Source organism: Cyprinus carpio, chromosome B16, assembly GCF_018340385.1.
Source record: "Cyprinus carpio isolate SPL01 chromosome B16, ASM1834038v1, whole genome shotgun sequence".
Lineage (NCBI taxonomy): Eukaryota > Metazoa > Chordata > Actinopteri > Cypriniformes > Cyprinidae > Cyprinus > Cyprinus carpio.
Window position 1 is genome coordinate 19,549,640 of NC_056612.1, and position 16,426 is coordinate 19,566,065.

Here is a 16,426-nt window from a genome sequence, read left to right on the forward strand (position 1 = left end):
TATTTCATTGAAAAATGACTGTAATATTACTCAACAGAATTACATGAACATTTCACCTAAAAATGATAACACTGTCATCATTTACTCATCCTTTATGCCATTCCAAACCAGTATGCCTTTTTCCATTCTTTCAAACAAAAGAAAACTTTTTTTTAATGAACCTTGTCAATGAAATGAGTTGATCCAGTTCACAAAACCAGTCAAAATAATTCCTTCTCAACTCCTTGACTCAATGATTCAGTTCCCAGGAGCAGTATCGTTAGTATTTTTATTTTTAACTAAAACTAAAATTATTAAAATAATTTTCCTTAATTGAAATAAAGCTAAAACAAAGCAAGTGTAAATATTAGATGGAAAACTTGAATGAAATTTTGAAATGCTGCCTAGGTTAAAAAAAAAAGAAAAAAAAAGAAAATTAAAATTAAAAGTGAAATTATTAAAACTAAAACTGAATTCTTAATTAAAACTACATATAAGTAAAAACTAAAATTAAAAATATTAAAAAACTAAAAATATCAAAATAAAAAGCCCCCTTCATTCTAAATATCAATAAATATTATAATATATAAATAATACTAAAATAACGCCACAAAAGAAAATTAGTGACAAATGGCTTACATTTTTATCTGTTACATAAACTTATCATATGATTTAAGAAGACATACAGACTACATTTATGATACTTTTAAAGTGCTTTTGTATAATTTTTTAAGATAGAAAACTCAATGTAACTGTATTGTAAAAAGCATTCAGTACAAAAAAAAATTAACCCTCGAGTTTCATAGAATACATAAAAATCATACAGTTTTATAATGGCATGAAGGGGTGAGTAAAATGACTGAAATTTCATTTTTTATTAATTTTGAAAAATTCAAAGTTTTCACATTTCTGATTAGTGATATATTAGTAGAATCAAATGGCTCCCATCACAACTCGCCGATAACGTCACAGAAGACCAACTAATTCTTACAGAGCACATTCTAAGCAAGCAAGTTCATTGACAAAAAGCCATGTGACTGCTAAATCGATGCGTTCCGAAGCCCATGTCACATGAGATGATTTGTTCTACGTAACTGCCAAAGATATGGTGTAAGTATATAATGAAGTACAGTGGCCAAACATTATTTCTGTGAAGGAAGCATACAGTAAATTAAGCTAAACATGCTTTGGATTAGCCTAGCTGCCTCTCTACGAATCAAATGCATGAATTTCAGCCCTAAACTTAAGCAACCAGCAAGCTTTCAGCATGTGATGAGGAGGACTGGATTCATTCCTCGTTCTCTAATCTCACAGCTGCTTGTGGAGCAACTGTTGCCTGGAGTAGCTTATACGAACATATGCTAGCATCTGCTTTGGCATGATAGGGCATTTCCAGCAGTGGTGGCTAAGATCGGCTCAATTCCACAGGGGGTCTTCTAGCCGTTTGAACACCTGTTAATAATGTGCCAACGTGCTGCACGCTTGTGACAGCTTTAATGCCCGAAACATGCAGTTTTGCACTTGAGAATGTGAGTGAGAGAGAAAGAGTAGAGCTGAAGCAGCAAGGGGGCACGTTAGTCCCACGCTCAGGTGGTGCGTTAAAGGCATGCTTTGCTGAGACTGAGAAAGATGAGGCTAGTGCACACAGCAGCAGATGAAGGACACAGCTTTGGCGACAGGCCCTGCCTCGACGTTTACCTGTGCGCATGCCTCCTGCCCGCCGGCAGAGGTACACAGGCAGGGACAGGTAGACGTCATGGTCACCCTCACGCTTCCAACAGGACCAGTAGAGGGGGAAATCACTGCCGTCACCCCCATGCAGGGTGGAGGCTGGCAAGGGACAAAAACACACAGTCCCTGGGCGTCAAACAAACACATATCTTCACAAAGCAGGGACGACTTATTCCTCTAAATGACTGGAAACATCACGCCAGTGTGCATGACGGAGACACTACACACAGAAAGTCAACGTGAAATCAAAATTGAACCCCATTTATTGTCTTAATGCACATTCCTGGTCTTATTGTGATTCATTCATCAGGCTAACCTAAAGAAAAAAAGAGATCCTGATTTCTAATCAAATTATTACATGAAAAACTTTTTTTGGTGACATCACTTTGGCCAAGTGTTATCCACTTGTTAAATCTGACTTCACGGTTCCCATAAATGGCTGAGATCATATTCTCAATAGAAACAGGCTTGGACTGGGAAATAGCATTTGTCATGAATTAACAAGAGGACTAGACAACATTAGCCAATAGCCAAATAGATAGCTATTTGTTCTATAATACAAAATGTGTCTAGTTTTAAAATGGAACCAATTCCTTATTTTTGTCATTTTTATTTTTACTTGTTAAAGGGGTCACAAACTGCCTTTTTTAATCTGGTACTGTTCTCTGAGGGCCACTTACAATGTTATCAAGATTTTTACAGCGAAAAAAACTCAAGTTAAAAGTAATAGGTTATTTTCTCCAATATTGCCAATCTATTTCTCCAATATTGTCGGCACGGCATTGTCTTTCAGTTTCAATCTTTCTGAAAATCCTGCATTGAAATGTGCTTTGTTTGTAAACAAATCTGTGGTAAAATTAAGTGAACGAAGGACTGAGTTCTTACTGACGGGGTCTGAAACTTAGGGCGTATTAACACCAGAAAAATCCGCTAGTTTACGTGCTTTGGTCCGAACCAAATACAATGTTGATTGTTTTTTTGTTTGGTGTGGTTCACTTTCACAATGCCCATTTTGCAAGTGAACCAGAAATTGTAAACAAAACCACACATGTGCTAAGGTCATCCATTCACTGGACAGAAATTCCCAAGCAGGTAAAAACAGCAAGCGGAAAAACAGGTGCGCACCCGATTGCGATTGCTGTATTTACACCTGTCATAAAAGATCTGCACCAAAAGGGAAACGAAATCGAGTTTGATTCAGTCAAACCAAAAAAGACAGGTGTGAATACAAGTTAATTCACTCTTTCCCAATGTTGGGCTCAGAAGGAAGGCAATGCAAAAACTTTTTCCGCAGGTTGGCTAGGTGCAGCATCTTGTTGTCTTGGTTTCTGCCATCTTTATCGCTTGGTTTCTGCATAGACCTGCACTTGCCACTCTTGTCATTTACCTACTATGTGCACAAATCAGAGGGCAGGGCTAAACAGGCAGTGTTGTAGAAGCTGGCGTTGATCATCTTCTGTGGAGGCGGTGTTTAACCACACTATTACATCATAAAGTGGCACATTCCACAACCTGTCATTTTGGCAAACTGGGTTCATTATAAGCTGTTTCTAGACTGAAGAGAAAGTTTTGAGTTCAGAAACACTGCAGTGCAGAATGTTTTTATAGCACAATGACCAAAATACCGAGGGAATTTTGATTTTTTTCAGTTCATGACTCCTTTAAACTTTGTTTCACTTGGAAACACATCACATTATGAAATCAAAATGGGTTGCAAATGGCAATTCAACCAGCTAAAGCCACAGATATGAATATCCAGATGATCCAAATATGTCAACAGCACCACTATCTTCAACATGTTAGGTTGAGCTAACTAACAACTGTCATTATACCAACATAAATGGTAAACCAACCATGTGAAACCAACCATGATATAGTTACCAACACAAATGGTGTCAGCCAGACCCATGTACAAAATCTACTCTTATAATGCAGCAGTCTGGAGGCTGCTGTTCAACAAAAAGATCTGGACCGTTCCAGTGTACTGTGACTCAGCACACGGTTTATAAGCAGTAAAACAACACACAAGTGAGATGTACAGCTCTGACTTTCAGAAGCAGTGACTGACACACTCATTGACTGCTTTCCAAGAGGACAGCAGGAGGCAGTGTGGAGATTTAATATTTGAGACACAATGTTTAGACATTTCAAACCATGAAAAGCTTGATGCTTTTGCGTAAAGAAAAGACAAAATAATTTACTCTGTGCCTACAGACAAATCACAGCCGTGCTGATTTTCAATTCAGCATGACTGTTGTGTTATACTGCTGCAATATACCATTCCTAAATTAAACTGAATGTATTGATTATATTCCATAGTTAAATTCAATCACTAATAAATTACATTCAACATCAGATACTGATATCAGCAGGATGAAATTTTGCATGCGGTTGTGAGGAGCACTTCTCATTTGATTTAACAAACATTTAAATGGACAAATTCTTCTAAAGAAAGAGTTCCCATTAAATTGGAACAAACATGCCTGTTGTTTTTCTGCAATAATCAGGGAAAATGACAAATCCAAGATTACAGAATAAATGAAAACATTGTCTTTAGTAATAACCTAGAATCTCGCAATCAAATACTATTATTAAGCGGATCAGCTTAAGGGTCAGAACCCCAAAAAAACAAAAAAAGAAAATTAGCTCAGCAAGCAGAGAACAGCAGAAATGTGTTAAATGCATGACTGAGTTCTCATGATGTATGACATGACACACATGTACGTGGATTTAATGCAATTAACACAACAAATCATGTTTCTTTTTTGGCACCACTGCATGTCACACATGCTTAGAAAATATATTAAAGAAAAACAGACATAGGAGTCTTGGTAAAAATGCTCTAATGAACATATAAGCACACACTACAGCATCTCATAAAGAGACCACACTGATGCTTATGAGCAAGAGCAGCAGGTTTGCTTTCAATATTAGTTAGAATATTTTAATCTCTCAAACTACACTAATGCACAGTTACAAACAGACAGAAATTATTAATACTGCAATCTTTATGTATTAAAGGATTTTCTTGCTATACAAGTTGTCACAGTATATCTAACAGCTGAAGCGAGAAAGCATCTGAATATTCCTGAAATTCCAAGTTTAATTCTAAGCTGTTTTGACTTCCCTCACTGAGCATTTTACTCATTTCCTCATTTGCACCATTACAAATTTGCCTAAAACAATTGCACAGCATTTTCACCTTTTCACTTTTACCAACCAAATGTTTCCACTGCTGATCAGTTGTTCCTGTTTAGGAATAGTGTATATCTTTTATACACTAAAATATTTTAGAATATGAATACTGTTATAAAAATATAAATAAGCATATATCTAAGTATTATATCATACAAGTAGTAATAAAAATATGTAGATTTTAGTGCCATAAGATGAGTCATCTGTGGTGATCTGCAATGTCCTTACCACACAAATGTACACCCATGCCTGTGTTTTAATAGGGAGGATTAAATATCAGAATTTTATCAGTGAGCTCACATGAGGAAGCAAATGAGTTGTGTCTAGTAATTTCACTGACTTTTATAGGGGTCATGTTATCTTGTATGACATATTTGTTACCACTCACCCAACATGGCGGTGTTGTTGCTACGGTTGATTGGCTTGGGTGGAGGGAGAGGGGGCTGTTTGGTGGGCTGGGCTGGGACATTGCCCATACAGGATGGTGCTGAAGAGGTGGTAAGGGGAGCGCTGCTGGAGGCCTGTGTGTTGGCGCCAGCTGAGGATACGTTTCGTAGTGGTTTTCCAGCCGTGCTGACAGCTGAGGAGGAGGTGTTGGAGGAGGCAGAGGAAGAAGAGAAAGCAGCTGCGGGGTTGTGGACAGGGGTGCGGGGCAAGCCGTCAGCACCAGGTTCCGGGGTGGAAGTCATCAGCCATTTGGGGGGCATGACGGACTGCTTGGGGGGCAGAGGCTCTCGCAGTGTGTCCCTCAAAACCTCTGAGTTAGGAATGTATTGACTGCTGTCAGACTCTGTAAGGGAATACAACAAATTAAAATGTTTATTTTGTGTTATGCTTAGTTTGAGCCTCATAATAAATCAAGCTGATCTGAAATTTGTGTTATGTTTAATACTTCTAAGTTTAAATTTCACAGCTGAACTGCTTCAAATAAACTGACAGCAAAATCTGATTCAGTGATTCATATACATCACAGTGTTGTTATTATAAACTAAAACCTAAATTATAAAACAGTATAATAATTTTAGTTTATTAAAAATAAAGTTGGACATTTAAAGATTTAAATACTTAACCTGAAAATTAGTAATGTTGACTTGGCAACTAACTGAAATTAAATGTGTAATCAGCAAAATTACTACAACTAAAACTGAAATATTTAAAATCAAAAACTAATAAAAATGATGAAAGAAAATAAGAAAATAAGTAAAATAAAAAAAGGAAAGCTTAGGAAAAATGTGAAAATTCCATAATAGTATTAGGGCTGCTGCTGCTATAGTAATAAAAAATGCTGCTGCTTTTATAGTAATAAAAACAATTTAGTTCATTTAGAGAACAGACACAACAATTAAAACTGAACGCGGCTGCTCAATGCAGTGTGACGAACGACAGTAACCTCACAGATCAGATTTCATTTATCACGTGAGCAGAAGCTGACAAGAAGAGTGAGGCGAAGAGTGAGTTTCAAAACGACATGCAAAAGTGCCAGTTTTAAAAATATTTTGGATTTTGAAAAAACTGTTGACTTCTGTCATTTATCTACAGTGATATTGGAAGTATTTTTAAACATTTGTTTCTTATTTATTTGGTTCCACAGTGATTGCTGATTTTTATTTATTTAAACTGTGTAGCCTATTTTCTTTTATTTTACATCAAGAATGACATGTCTCCAAGCTTTCTTATTCGTTTAGCTTATAAACATACATTTCTTATTTATTCGGTTCCACAGTGTTAAAGGATTAGTTCACTATCAAATTAAAATTTCCTGATAATATCATCCAAGATGTTCAGTCAAAAAGAAATTAAGGCGTGGAATAAAGTTCTTATCTAGTGAAACGAAACGATCAGTCATTTTCTAAAATAAATATATAAATTTATATGCTTTATAAACAGAAATGCTCACCTTGCACTGCTCTGTGATGTGTGTCCATAACTTCAGTAAACAGTAGGGAGAACATGTATCAGTACCTTGCATCTGTGCATTTGGTTTTAAAGGGATAGCAGCCTAATTTAGTTACTATTGTCCCAGTCATTGATGTTAATCAAGCAACAAAAGGACAGAAAAGCATTCACTGCTCTTGACTGAAAAACTTTAGTAGCCCTAAAGATTAATTTAAATTTATTTATAGAAATAAATGTCTGCTTGAAAGAATGAAGAATATGGTAAACAAGTTGCTATAAAGAATGCATTATTAGCCTATATAACCATTGGTATTTCATTAAAAGAAGACTATGTCTTTGTTCTTTATGAGAAGTGGTTTTATTTAATTTTAACATAAAGGCATGTTGTGTGTCACCGCAATTAAATCGGTGTCTATCATGATAAAACCTTAATATCAAACCTATATAATGAGTTTGGAAATTTTGGAGAAATGCTTAATAAATGTATTACACTGTAACTACACCCATTAGATTTTAGCCGACTAAATGTACTCTAGATTTAGTCAGCTATAATCTTAGGATATTTAGTTGACCAAAACTAGACTAAAACTAAAAAGTATTCAGGTGACTAAAATATGACTAAAACTAAATCAAAATTTGCTGTCAAAATTAACACTGGTGCATATTCATTATCGTGATATATCGCATTACCGAAAACCAGCACATGTCTAGTTGTCACACGCTGATTAACCGGTTGGAAAATTTCCTCACCGTCACAACACTAAATAGTATATAAACAATACTCAAAAACACTGTTGCAGTAAAACAGTGTTAAATCGTCATTAAAACATTCTGACAAGCAAGTGGTGTTTTTAATATATTAAAATGTTATACATATACACACACACACACACGTTTTGATATATTCACTTTAGAAAATTTACAAAATATCTTGATGGAACATGATCTTGACTTAATATCCCTAATGATTTTTGGCATAAAAGAAAAATAGATAATTTGGTATGTATATATATGTAACATCAGGGGAGAAACTAATATTAAAAACATGAAATTATTTTAAAAAAATCAGTGTGGCACACATGCCTTGATTATTTTAACTAGACTCATACTGTATTTGTCTCATTATATTAAAGTTTTAAGTGCTACAAAGGCTGGTTAAAATGATGATTGAAAATTTAATAAAAAAAAAATAAATTTAAAGTGACAACTTAAGACATTTCAGAGTGTCAAAATGGATGCTGAATATCATCAGAAAACTAAAAACATAATTATATATAAGCTACATTGCTCTAAACATAGAGCAGCAATTGAATAGTGACTGAATAATTTAAATGAAAACTGTATCATCAGTCCTAATGGAGGGCCAAATCAGTCTCCAAAGGACTAAATAATAACGTTCATTTTGATGAGGATGGAGGTGACTGTGGTTTATTAATTAGGAAAGAACAGGAGAATTCAGCTTAGCTGTGCTCAGTTCCTAAATAAGAACCTAAGCTGGAGCAGAACCCATGGGAACACAGACACTAGTCTCACTCCAGTTGGCCCAACAGAAGGTGAGGAAGTGATGGCGGATGTGTGGAGAACAAAGAAGAGGAAGGTAGAAAGGGAACTAGAGAAAAATGATTAGAATTGATCCCACAAACCTAGTCTTCCCCTTCCATCTTCGACGGACGAGTGGCGAGGAAGTGTTGGCTTCCAGTCTGGTTCGGGGCGAGTCCTGCGCCCATCCTCAGAGGGGGCTTTCATTAGCCCAGGCCTCTTGTCCATTTCAACATGCAGTCTTCCTCCATGTCGGATATCATCTCCCTGCCAGGCCAGATTAGATTTCCAGTCCTCTGTCCCAACAGACCAACCACTTCTCCTGCCTTCATCCTGATTGGAGGCCCGGGGGCCCAATGCTCCGCGATGATCCCCGTCAGAAGGGGCACGACCTCTCCGGTCATCGGGCTGTGGCAGCCAGACAGGGTTGACTCTAAATTCGGATTCAGAGGGCGAGTGAATCTGCTCTAGCCCCAGACCTCCACCAACTCCTACAGGCAGAGTGTGACCATTCTTCACATAAGGTGTCTTGTGGCCATGGGCTTCACCTGATTTTGAAAACAAATGGGGAAAAATTACATATAAAAATGTTTTTAAACATTTTTTTTAAATGCATTAGTTTTAATTAGTATATAGATAGATAGATAGATAGATAGATAGATAGATAGATAGATAGATAGATAGATAGATAGAGAGAGAGAGAGAGAGAGAGAGAGAGAGAGAGAGAGAGAGAGAGTTTATAAAAAAAAAAAAAAAATCCAAAAAGCACTATTTAAGTAGCTCATATGCCTTTTCTGCTAAATTAAATAACGTTTTCTGAAATCACACAATATCTTTGGGTCAGAAAAGACTTGAAAATACCATTATTTTCTTCTATGCTGTGTGTCTGAAATCTCATTTACATCACTTATGGTGTGTCAAGATGTGTCACACCAGGTGTGACATCAATAATGCCAAATATCATTGGATTGTATGTCTCATGACCAATTTCAATGTGCCAAATGTGAAAAATCAAACAGCACAAATAAGATTTAAGAGCTAAAGGGAAAGTCTCCAATGCAAAACAACAAAAGTTGCTGTAATTTATGACTTCACAACAATTGAAATAGACTGCGAAAAAAATCCATATGGACCTCTGTTATGGTGCTTTTCTGAATTTTACAACTTTAGGTCACCATTCACTTTCATTGTAAGAAAAAGAGAGTAACACTTAGGGATCAATTCTCACTATTAACTAGTTGCTTATTAACATGCCTATTATTAACATTTTGGCTGTTTATTAGTACTTATAAAGCACATATTCTGCAAGACCATACTCTATATCCCTAATCCTACCCAATACCTAAACTTAACTACCTTATTAACTATTAATAATCTGCAAATTAGGAGTTCACTGAGTTGTAGTTAATGGTTTGTTAATAGTGAGAATTGAACCTTAAAATAAAGTGACTGAAAAGAGCAGCATAAACATCTTGCTTAACATCTCCTTTTTATATGGTGGAAATAATGTCATACAAGTTTTGAATTTTCATTACTTTAATGAAAATATGTGTCATTACTATATTTATTATGTAGTAACAGTTTTCCACAGGCATAAAAGGCATTTGAAATGTATTGTGAACATACACAAACACAGGACGTGCACCAGCTTCAGCTTTTAAGTACTGTATTCACTGAACAAATATTTATGTTTCTCTGGAAGCAACAGCCCTGCAAAAATTCAAAAGGATTTGCATTTTTATTTCTAACAGAGATCAGGTTCGCAAAATCCTTCAAATCGGGTTAGAGACTAACATGGTTTTCTTCTGAAGTTCGACATGAGCCTGTAGCTCTGAAGTACAGGTTGCGTCTCCTCACACATCTCTCAGAGGTTACACGAGCAGCTCTCAAATAAATAGGCCTCCAAAGCAGTCAGTTCACAGAGCATGACTTTCAAAGCTTTTTGCTGCAGGGAACAATTTGCTCCACTTTCTTGTCTTAAGAAAAACTGCATGTCATTTCCTTCCCAAAATATGAAGAGTCAAAAAAAGGTATCAAATTGAAATTTCCACCCTTCATCTGCCTCGAAAACTGCCGAATTTGTCTCCGCTGCCCTGACTGCTACCACATTAACAGGGCCCGGGATGATATACAACCTCTCTGAGCTGTCTGTCTTTCTCTGCTGGGAAGAGAGACGATGCGCTGAAATTAATGTATGGCAGATGTATCAAAATAGCTCTGAGGCACAGAACTTTGATTCAGCAGTAATGTATGCCACACATCTGTAAACGAGTGGGAAATCATTCCCAATGTTTATATTCCTTCTGAGGCCCCGAGTTTTTTTTCTGTTGGTATGTCCAGCATCCTCAAAGACCACAGTGACAGGAATGTAAGAAAAACAGTGTGACCACTCAAAAGTTAAAGCAGCAAACCCCCTGCTTGACACACACACACACACACACATTTGGGTGTTTCAACAACCATGGATGCTTTTTGTCCTATATGGACTTTTAGAAAAAGACTTTCTTAAAAAGTGTTTATACCATCACTAATTTATTTAATATCTAACAATAGTGTGCAACAGTTAGTCATATTTCTCACAGGAGAAGAGTGTCATTTTAATAATTTTTCCTTAACCAACTTATTTCATTTACATCTTTTTCAAATTATGCAAACTCCTTGCTAACTTCTTATAGTAGCCAGCATTTTATGTACCCAAAATCGACACAAGTAGATAATAAAAAAATATATATGTAATTACATGATTTGATTAAAAATTACAGCTTAACTGCAAATAAAAAACTAAAATATTATGGGAAACATTATTGGATTTGTTGGATACAACTGATGGACAGTCATGTGTATGGTTCAATAAATATTGATTTGGTTTGTGGTTATTTAACTTTTTGTTTAGATCATAATAGTTTTAAATAGTTGCAATAATTAATAATTTGTGATGCATTATGACAAGCTTTTAAAAATTCTGAGTGTGGAGAAAAACAAACAAACATCTGTAATCACTTAATAAAATTAATTAAATATATAATATATACATAAAAATTTTTTTTTTTAATATAAATTGACCCCAGGACATGAAAAGTGCCCATAACTGAATAAACAATCATATTCTTGGCATGTACACAAATGCACACACAGAGTTTATTTACAGGTAGTTATAAATGCTGTAACCCAACACTTTCTGAATTTTGTAGAAAATAAAAACTATATACTTTGTTTTTAGAAAATAAAGATGTCTCCAAACAGAGCTTTTGCCAGGTTTTGCTTCAGGGTACAAAAAACTTGTTGGTACAAAATATGGTTAAGAAAGCACAGACAGACAGACACACACACACTCTTCTCTCTCCTACCATTGTCAGGAAGCTCCTTGAGCACTCCCTGTTCGATCAGTTCCTGTCTTGGCCTCCTCATCGACATCTTTCTTTCCAAAACTGTGGGGAAAATAAAACCACTATCAGTGTTGGGGGTAATGCATTACAAGTAACGCGAGTTACGTAATCAGATTACTTTTTTCAAATAACTAGTAAAGTAACGCATTACTTTTTAATTTACAAGAAAATATCTGAGTTACTTTTTCAAAAAAGTAACGCCAGTTACTTTGTATTCCCATTTTTTGACTGAAAGCCTCCTGTTCCCATATTGGGAGAAATCGGAAATATGGAGGCGTTGTGTGTGCTGTGTGAACATGATGTTACTGTAGTTCTAGACTAAATGTGAATGTGCATTAATTCATCCTACTCACAAAAAAACAAAAAACAAAACAGATTTAGTATTCATCAAAATTAATCAAAACAGTGAAATGCAAACTCAGAATATGACCCAAACCTGCAATAACTAAATATATTAAATAACACAAATGTATCTATTCCCATTTTATTAACAGTGTCTTTGCTGCTGACCTTTAATGATCCAGTTCAACCATACTAATAATCAAAAATGACTTTAGATAAACTAACAATTGTGCTTCATTGTTTTTTTTTTTATTGCTGAAGAGTGTTGAACCTTCTTCTCCTGTGTTCTACTGTACAGACGTGAATTTACTTTTCCTTCAGCCTAAGGTTTAATCATTACACTTTTTGGTGTGAAAGGGCTTTTACATTTGCTATAAATAGAACTTCTTATATTAAAAACAATCAAGCCCTGCTCATATTTAAAAAGTAACGTGAAAGTAAAAGTTTTTGTGAAAGTTTTTAGGGAGTAACGCAATATTGTAAGGCATTACTTTTAAAAGTAACTTTCCCCAACACTGACCACTATATTAAAAAGATAAACTCACAATGGCACATGGTTGTCTACACCTTAATGGTTTTGAAAGCCCTAATTCAGGCTAATTCTGAATTTGAATAATATTCTTTGAATAACTAGACATTTAAAACACATTTGGACATCAATAATAAACCGATATAAGGACAACTGTGTTTTCTTTTGTTAAACATTTTAGTACTGTGTTGGGTCAGCATCTGATTTCAGATATTAAGTCATAAGATTAAACTAATTGTGACTACTGGGCAAAGGGATTTTGAAATAATCTCATAATTGTTAAAAACATCTGAGAAAACGTATATCAACAAAGGAAAGAAAACATTAACAAACATTAGGCTGATTTAAGGAAAAAAATCAATGAAAGGAAAGCTCTTTTCCAACACAAACATGAAAAGAAAAGAACAAAGGACCTTCTGAAGTTTCCTTAAACTTCTCGCTGCTTTTCTTCTTCCTCCACTTCCAGGGCTTGAAGATCTTACCCAGGGTAGAGAACTTGCCCTTGCGCTTAGGAGGAGGGGTGGCGTCCCCTGCTGTGCCCCCTTCGCTCCCTGTGCTGCTGTGCTGGAGGTCACCTTCATCATCTGGAGAAGAGACAGAGACTCAGTGCCCTGACTGACCCATCAAACACGGGGCACATCAATGGCTCCAAGAAGCCTTGGGTCAGATGGTTTATGTAACTCAAACTTTGTGTTGCGCAGAGTTTACGTAGGCATGTTATATATAGCTAAGACACATCAGGATGAATTATAATATTGTGCCATAACACAAACAAGACAAACATACTGTCCCATATATGCAGCTGTGTCCAGTGCACTGGCTTGAATCCAAAGATGCTCTCATGCACAAAATACTTGATACCACAACCCTTCTCCAACCTCAATATCAAAACAAACTAAACTGCTGAGCCTCCTTAGAGTCACTATTGTTTTATACCACAACGCAAAGTGTTTTCTGTCTACTCTCGTGATAAGACGAGCGGATCCCCATTGCGGACCTCAATCACATCTCAGCATGGTGAGCTGGCCAGAGGCCACTGCTTCGCCATGTTACAACCTCACATTCCTATCAGGTCCGGCACTGCCAAGAGACTCACAATCTCACATCTTAGGCCCATCAAGTGGGTGCTGCTGAATGTGGCTTTGAACATTCCAGTTGATGGGGCTGGCTGGGCCTCACAGCACTCTCTTATATACACTTATAAAGAAGCTGTGCAGTGCATCCCATAAGCACAGTGAGCTACAGTACCAAAGTCTAATATTTTGCAATTTGGAGAATATCAACCTATAAAAAGTGCCAGTTTAGCAGTGACAATTATAAAACACTGTATTGAAATACTTTGAAGTGCATTTTAAGTAAATTTTTAAAGGATTTGTTTACTTCCGGAATAAACATTTTCGGACAATTTACCCACCCAGATGTCATCCAAGATGTTTGTGTCTTTCTTCTGTCGAAAAGAAATTAAGGTTTTTGAGGAAAACATTACAGGATTTCTCTCCATATAGTGGACTTCAATAGGAACCAACGGGTTAAAGGTCCAAATTGCAGTTTCAGTGCAGCTTCAAAGGGCTCTACATGATCACAGCTGGGGGCCTTATCTAATTTTCGACAAAAAATTATCTCTATACTTTAATCACAAATTGCACTAGCTCTGTGATGTGTGACTTCATGCATTATGTTATCATGTTGGAAAGGTCACGTGTGGTTAGTTTGTTTCGTATGTGTACACCCCTACAAAAAGGTGGGGTATAGGCCTGGGACGGTATTGAATTCTTCTTACCGCGGTTGAAAAGCAATAAATTCCCGTGGTATTGCGGTAAACCGCAACCCGCAAAACTGATCGCAATTCACAACAGAGATCTGAAGATAGAGCATCATAAAGACAAACAAACACATTTTTATTTATCGTATTGATCAGTAATAGATATTAATTTGCATGTTTATTTTCCATATTTTTACCTTCAGATTAGGCATCAAACAATCACTTAAACTATAACGACTTTTGCGCACACAGAGGCTAAGGCAACTGAGCATAAGGAACACGTTTATTTAACATTTATTATTTCACATTTAGAATAAGAATCATTTAGAACAGAAATTATGTCTGAAAAAAAAAGTGCTGGAAAAACGAAAAGGCGCTATGGTTTACATCCCAGCCTTCATATTTTTTGCTAGAAAAACTAGCATGTTCACTTTGTCAGATTTAAGGGAGGCCTTGAAAGACGTAACGACGTTACCTGCAGCACTGAACACACGTTCTGAGGGAATGCTTGTAGCGCAAATGGGTCATATATTTTCGGGCTACTTTGGAAAGCAGAGGGAATCGGACACTATTGTCCCGCCACCAGACAAGAGGGTCTGCGTGGGAATCCAGGGCTTCCTCCTGCAAATACCTTCTGATCTCTGTGTACACACGAATTCTCTTGGGGGTCGGAGTAGATGTTTTTTCTTTTTTTTCCCCAAGTAAGTCAGCCAGATTCGGTTTTTTTATTACTTAGCCTATATAATATATGAATTATATTTAATATGATTCATATTTTATATTACATATTTGTACATGTTTAGCTATATTAATATTTATATAGATATGTGCGCTTTTTTGTCTCAGGGGTTAATGAAGGCTATTTAACGAAGGCATATAGCGTAATATAAATATGTAGACATATAGGCTAAATTAATATAAATACTTAAAAATCTATAATATATATAAATATTATTTATATTATTTATTTTTACATATATTTATTTAGCCTATATCTCGTGTGCGCTTTGGTCTCAGTGTGGTTCAAGGCTATAATTTAACGAATGCTATTTAATTTAACAAAGTGTCGCTGCTCACAATATTGTGGTTGTTTTTTACTTATAAATAAGATAAATATAATATTTATAAATAAGATAAATATAAATAATATTTATAAGTTAAAAAAAAACAATGACGGTATTGTGAGCAGCGACACTGTTAAATTAAATAGCATTCGTTAAATTATAGCCTTGAACCACACTGAGACCAAAGCGCACACGAGATATAGGCTAAGTTAATATAAAATATGTAAAAATATATAATATAAATAATATTTATATATATTTTAGATTTTTAAATATTTATATTCATTTAGCCTATATGTCTACATATTTATATATTATACATATAAATGCCATGTTTCGATGGAATAGTAGCTTAAATGCGCAATTGTCGGCTGCACAACCACGTGAGAGACTTGTGTTAAGCAGAATAAGCACGTGCAATTAAAAAACTGAGGTCCTGCTTTTTTGGCTTTCTCATGAGTCATCCGCCTGTATTTTATGCTTTAGTAAAATGAAATGAAATAATTCAATATAGGCTACAAGACATTACACAGGTACTGACGATAGTCAATACAAATGGAACTATTAGCCCTATTAGAGGTGCATAGATACATTTTTTAATCTAGATTAATCTCACTGTAATCTTGGAATTAATCTAGATTAAAATGGCTCATTTGACTTCTGCCGAAGGCATTCAGATGTGCAGGCCAATGTTCATTTATTACATTTTTTTTTTTTTTTTTTGTGCGGTGATGACGGTTACAGGTTTAGACCTGCGGTAGGCGTCACGTGACCGCGGTATTGCGGTAATGCGGTAACCGTCCCAGGCCTAGTGGGGTAGGGAGAAAAACTCAATTTTTTCATTCAACTTCAAAATCAACCAACATTGTTGTTGTACCTTTTTTTGTAAAGGCCGTTTGACTTTCTTTGCACATTCGCTTTGTAAACACTGGGTCGGTACTTCAGATTACTTCATGTGTGACCTTTCCAATGTGTATGTACCTTTCCATGTGTGACCTTTCCA

The 16,426-nt window shown here is 35.8% G+C and overlaps 1 protein-coding gene across 10 annotated transcripts in view; it reads right to left on the minus strand.

Annotated features, from left to right (window-relative positions):
- The window catches only part of phactr4b (phosphatase and actin regulator 4b), a 43,873-nt gene that overhangs the window by 6,197 nt on the left and 21,250 nt on the right, over positions 1–16,426 (minus strand). For 9 of the 10 annotated variants that reach the window (XM_042741357.1, XM_042741351.1, XM_042741354.1 and 6 more), the window contains 5 exons: positions 13,011–13,181; positions 11,688–11,768; positions 8,445–8,888; positions 5,294–5,695; positions 1,678–1,809 (listed from right to left, as the gene is read on the minus strand). In XM_042741357.1, the coding sequence (XP_042597291.1) occupies positions 1,678–1,809; positions 5,294–5,695; positions 8,445–8,888; positions 11,688–11,768; positions 13,011–13,181 (1,230 nt within the window). The remainder of the gene's footprint in view (positions 1–1,677; positions 1,810–5,293; positions 5,696–8,444; positions 8,889–11,687; positions 11,769–13,010; positions 13,182–16,426) is intronic. The other variant, XM_042741360.1, reaches the window with a different exon arrangement.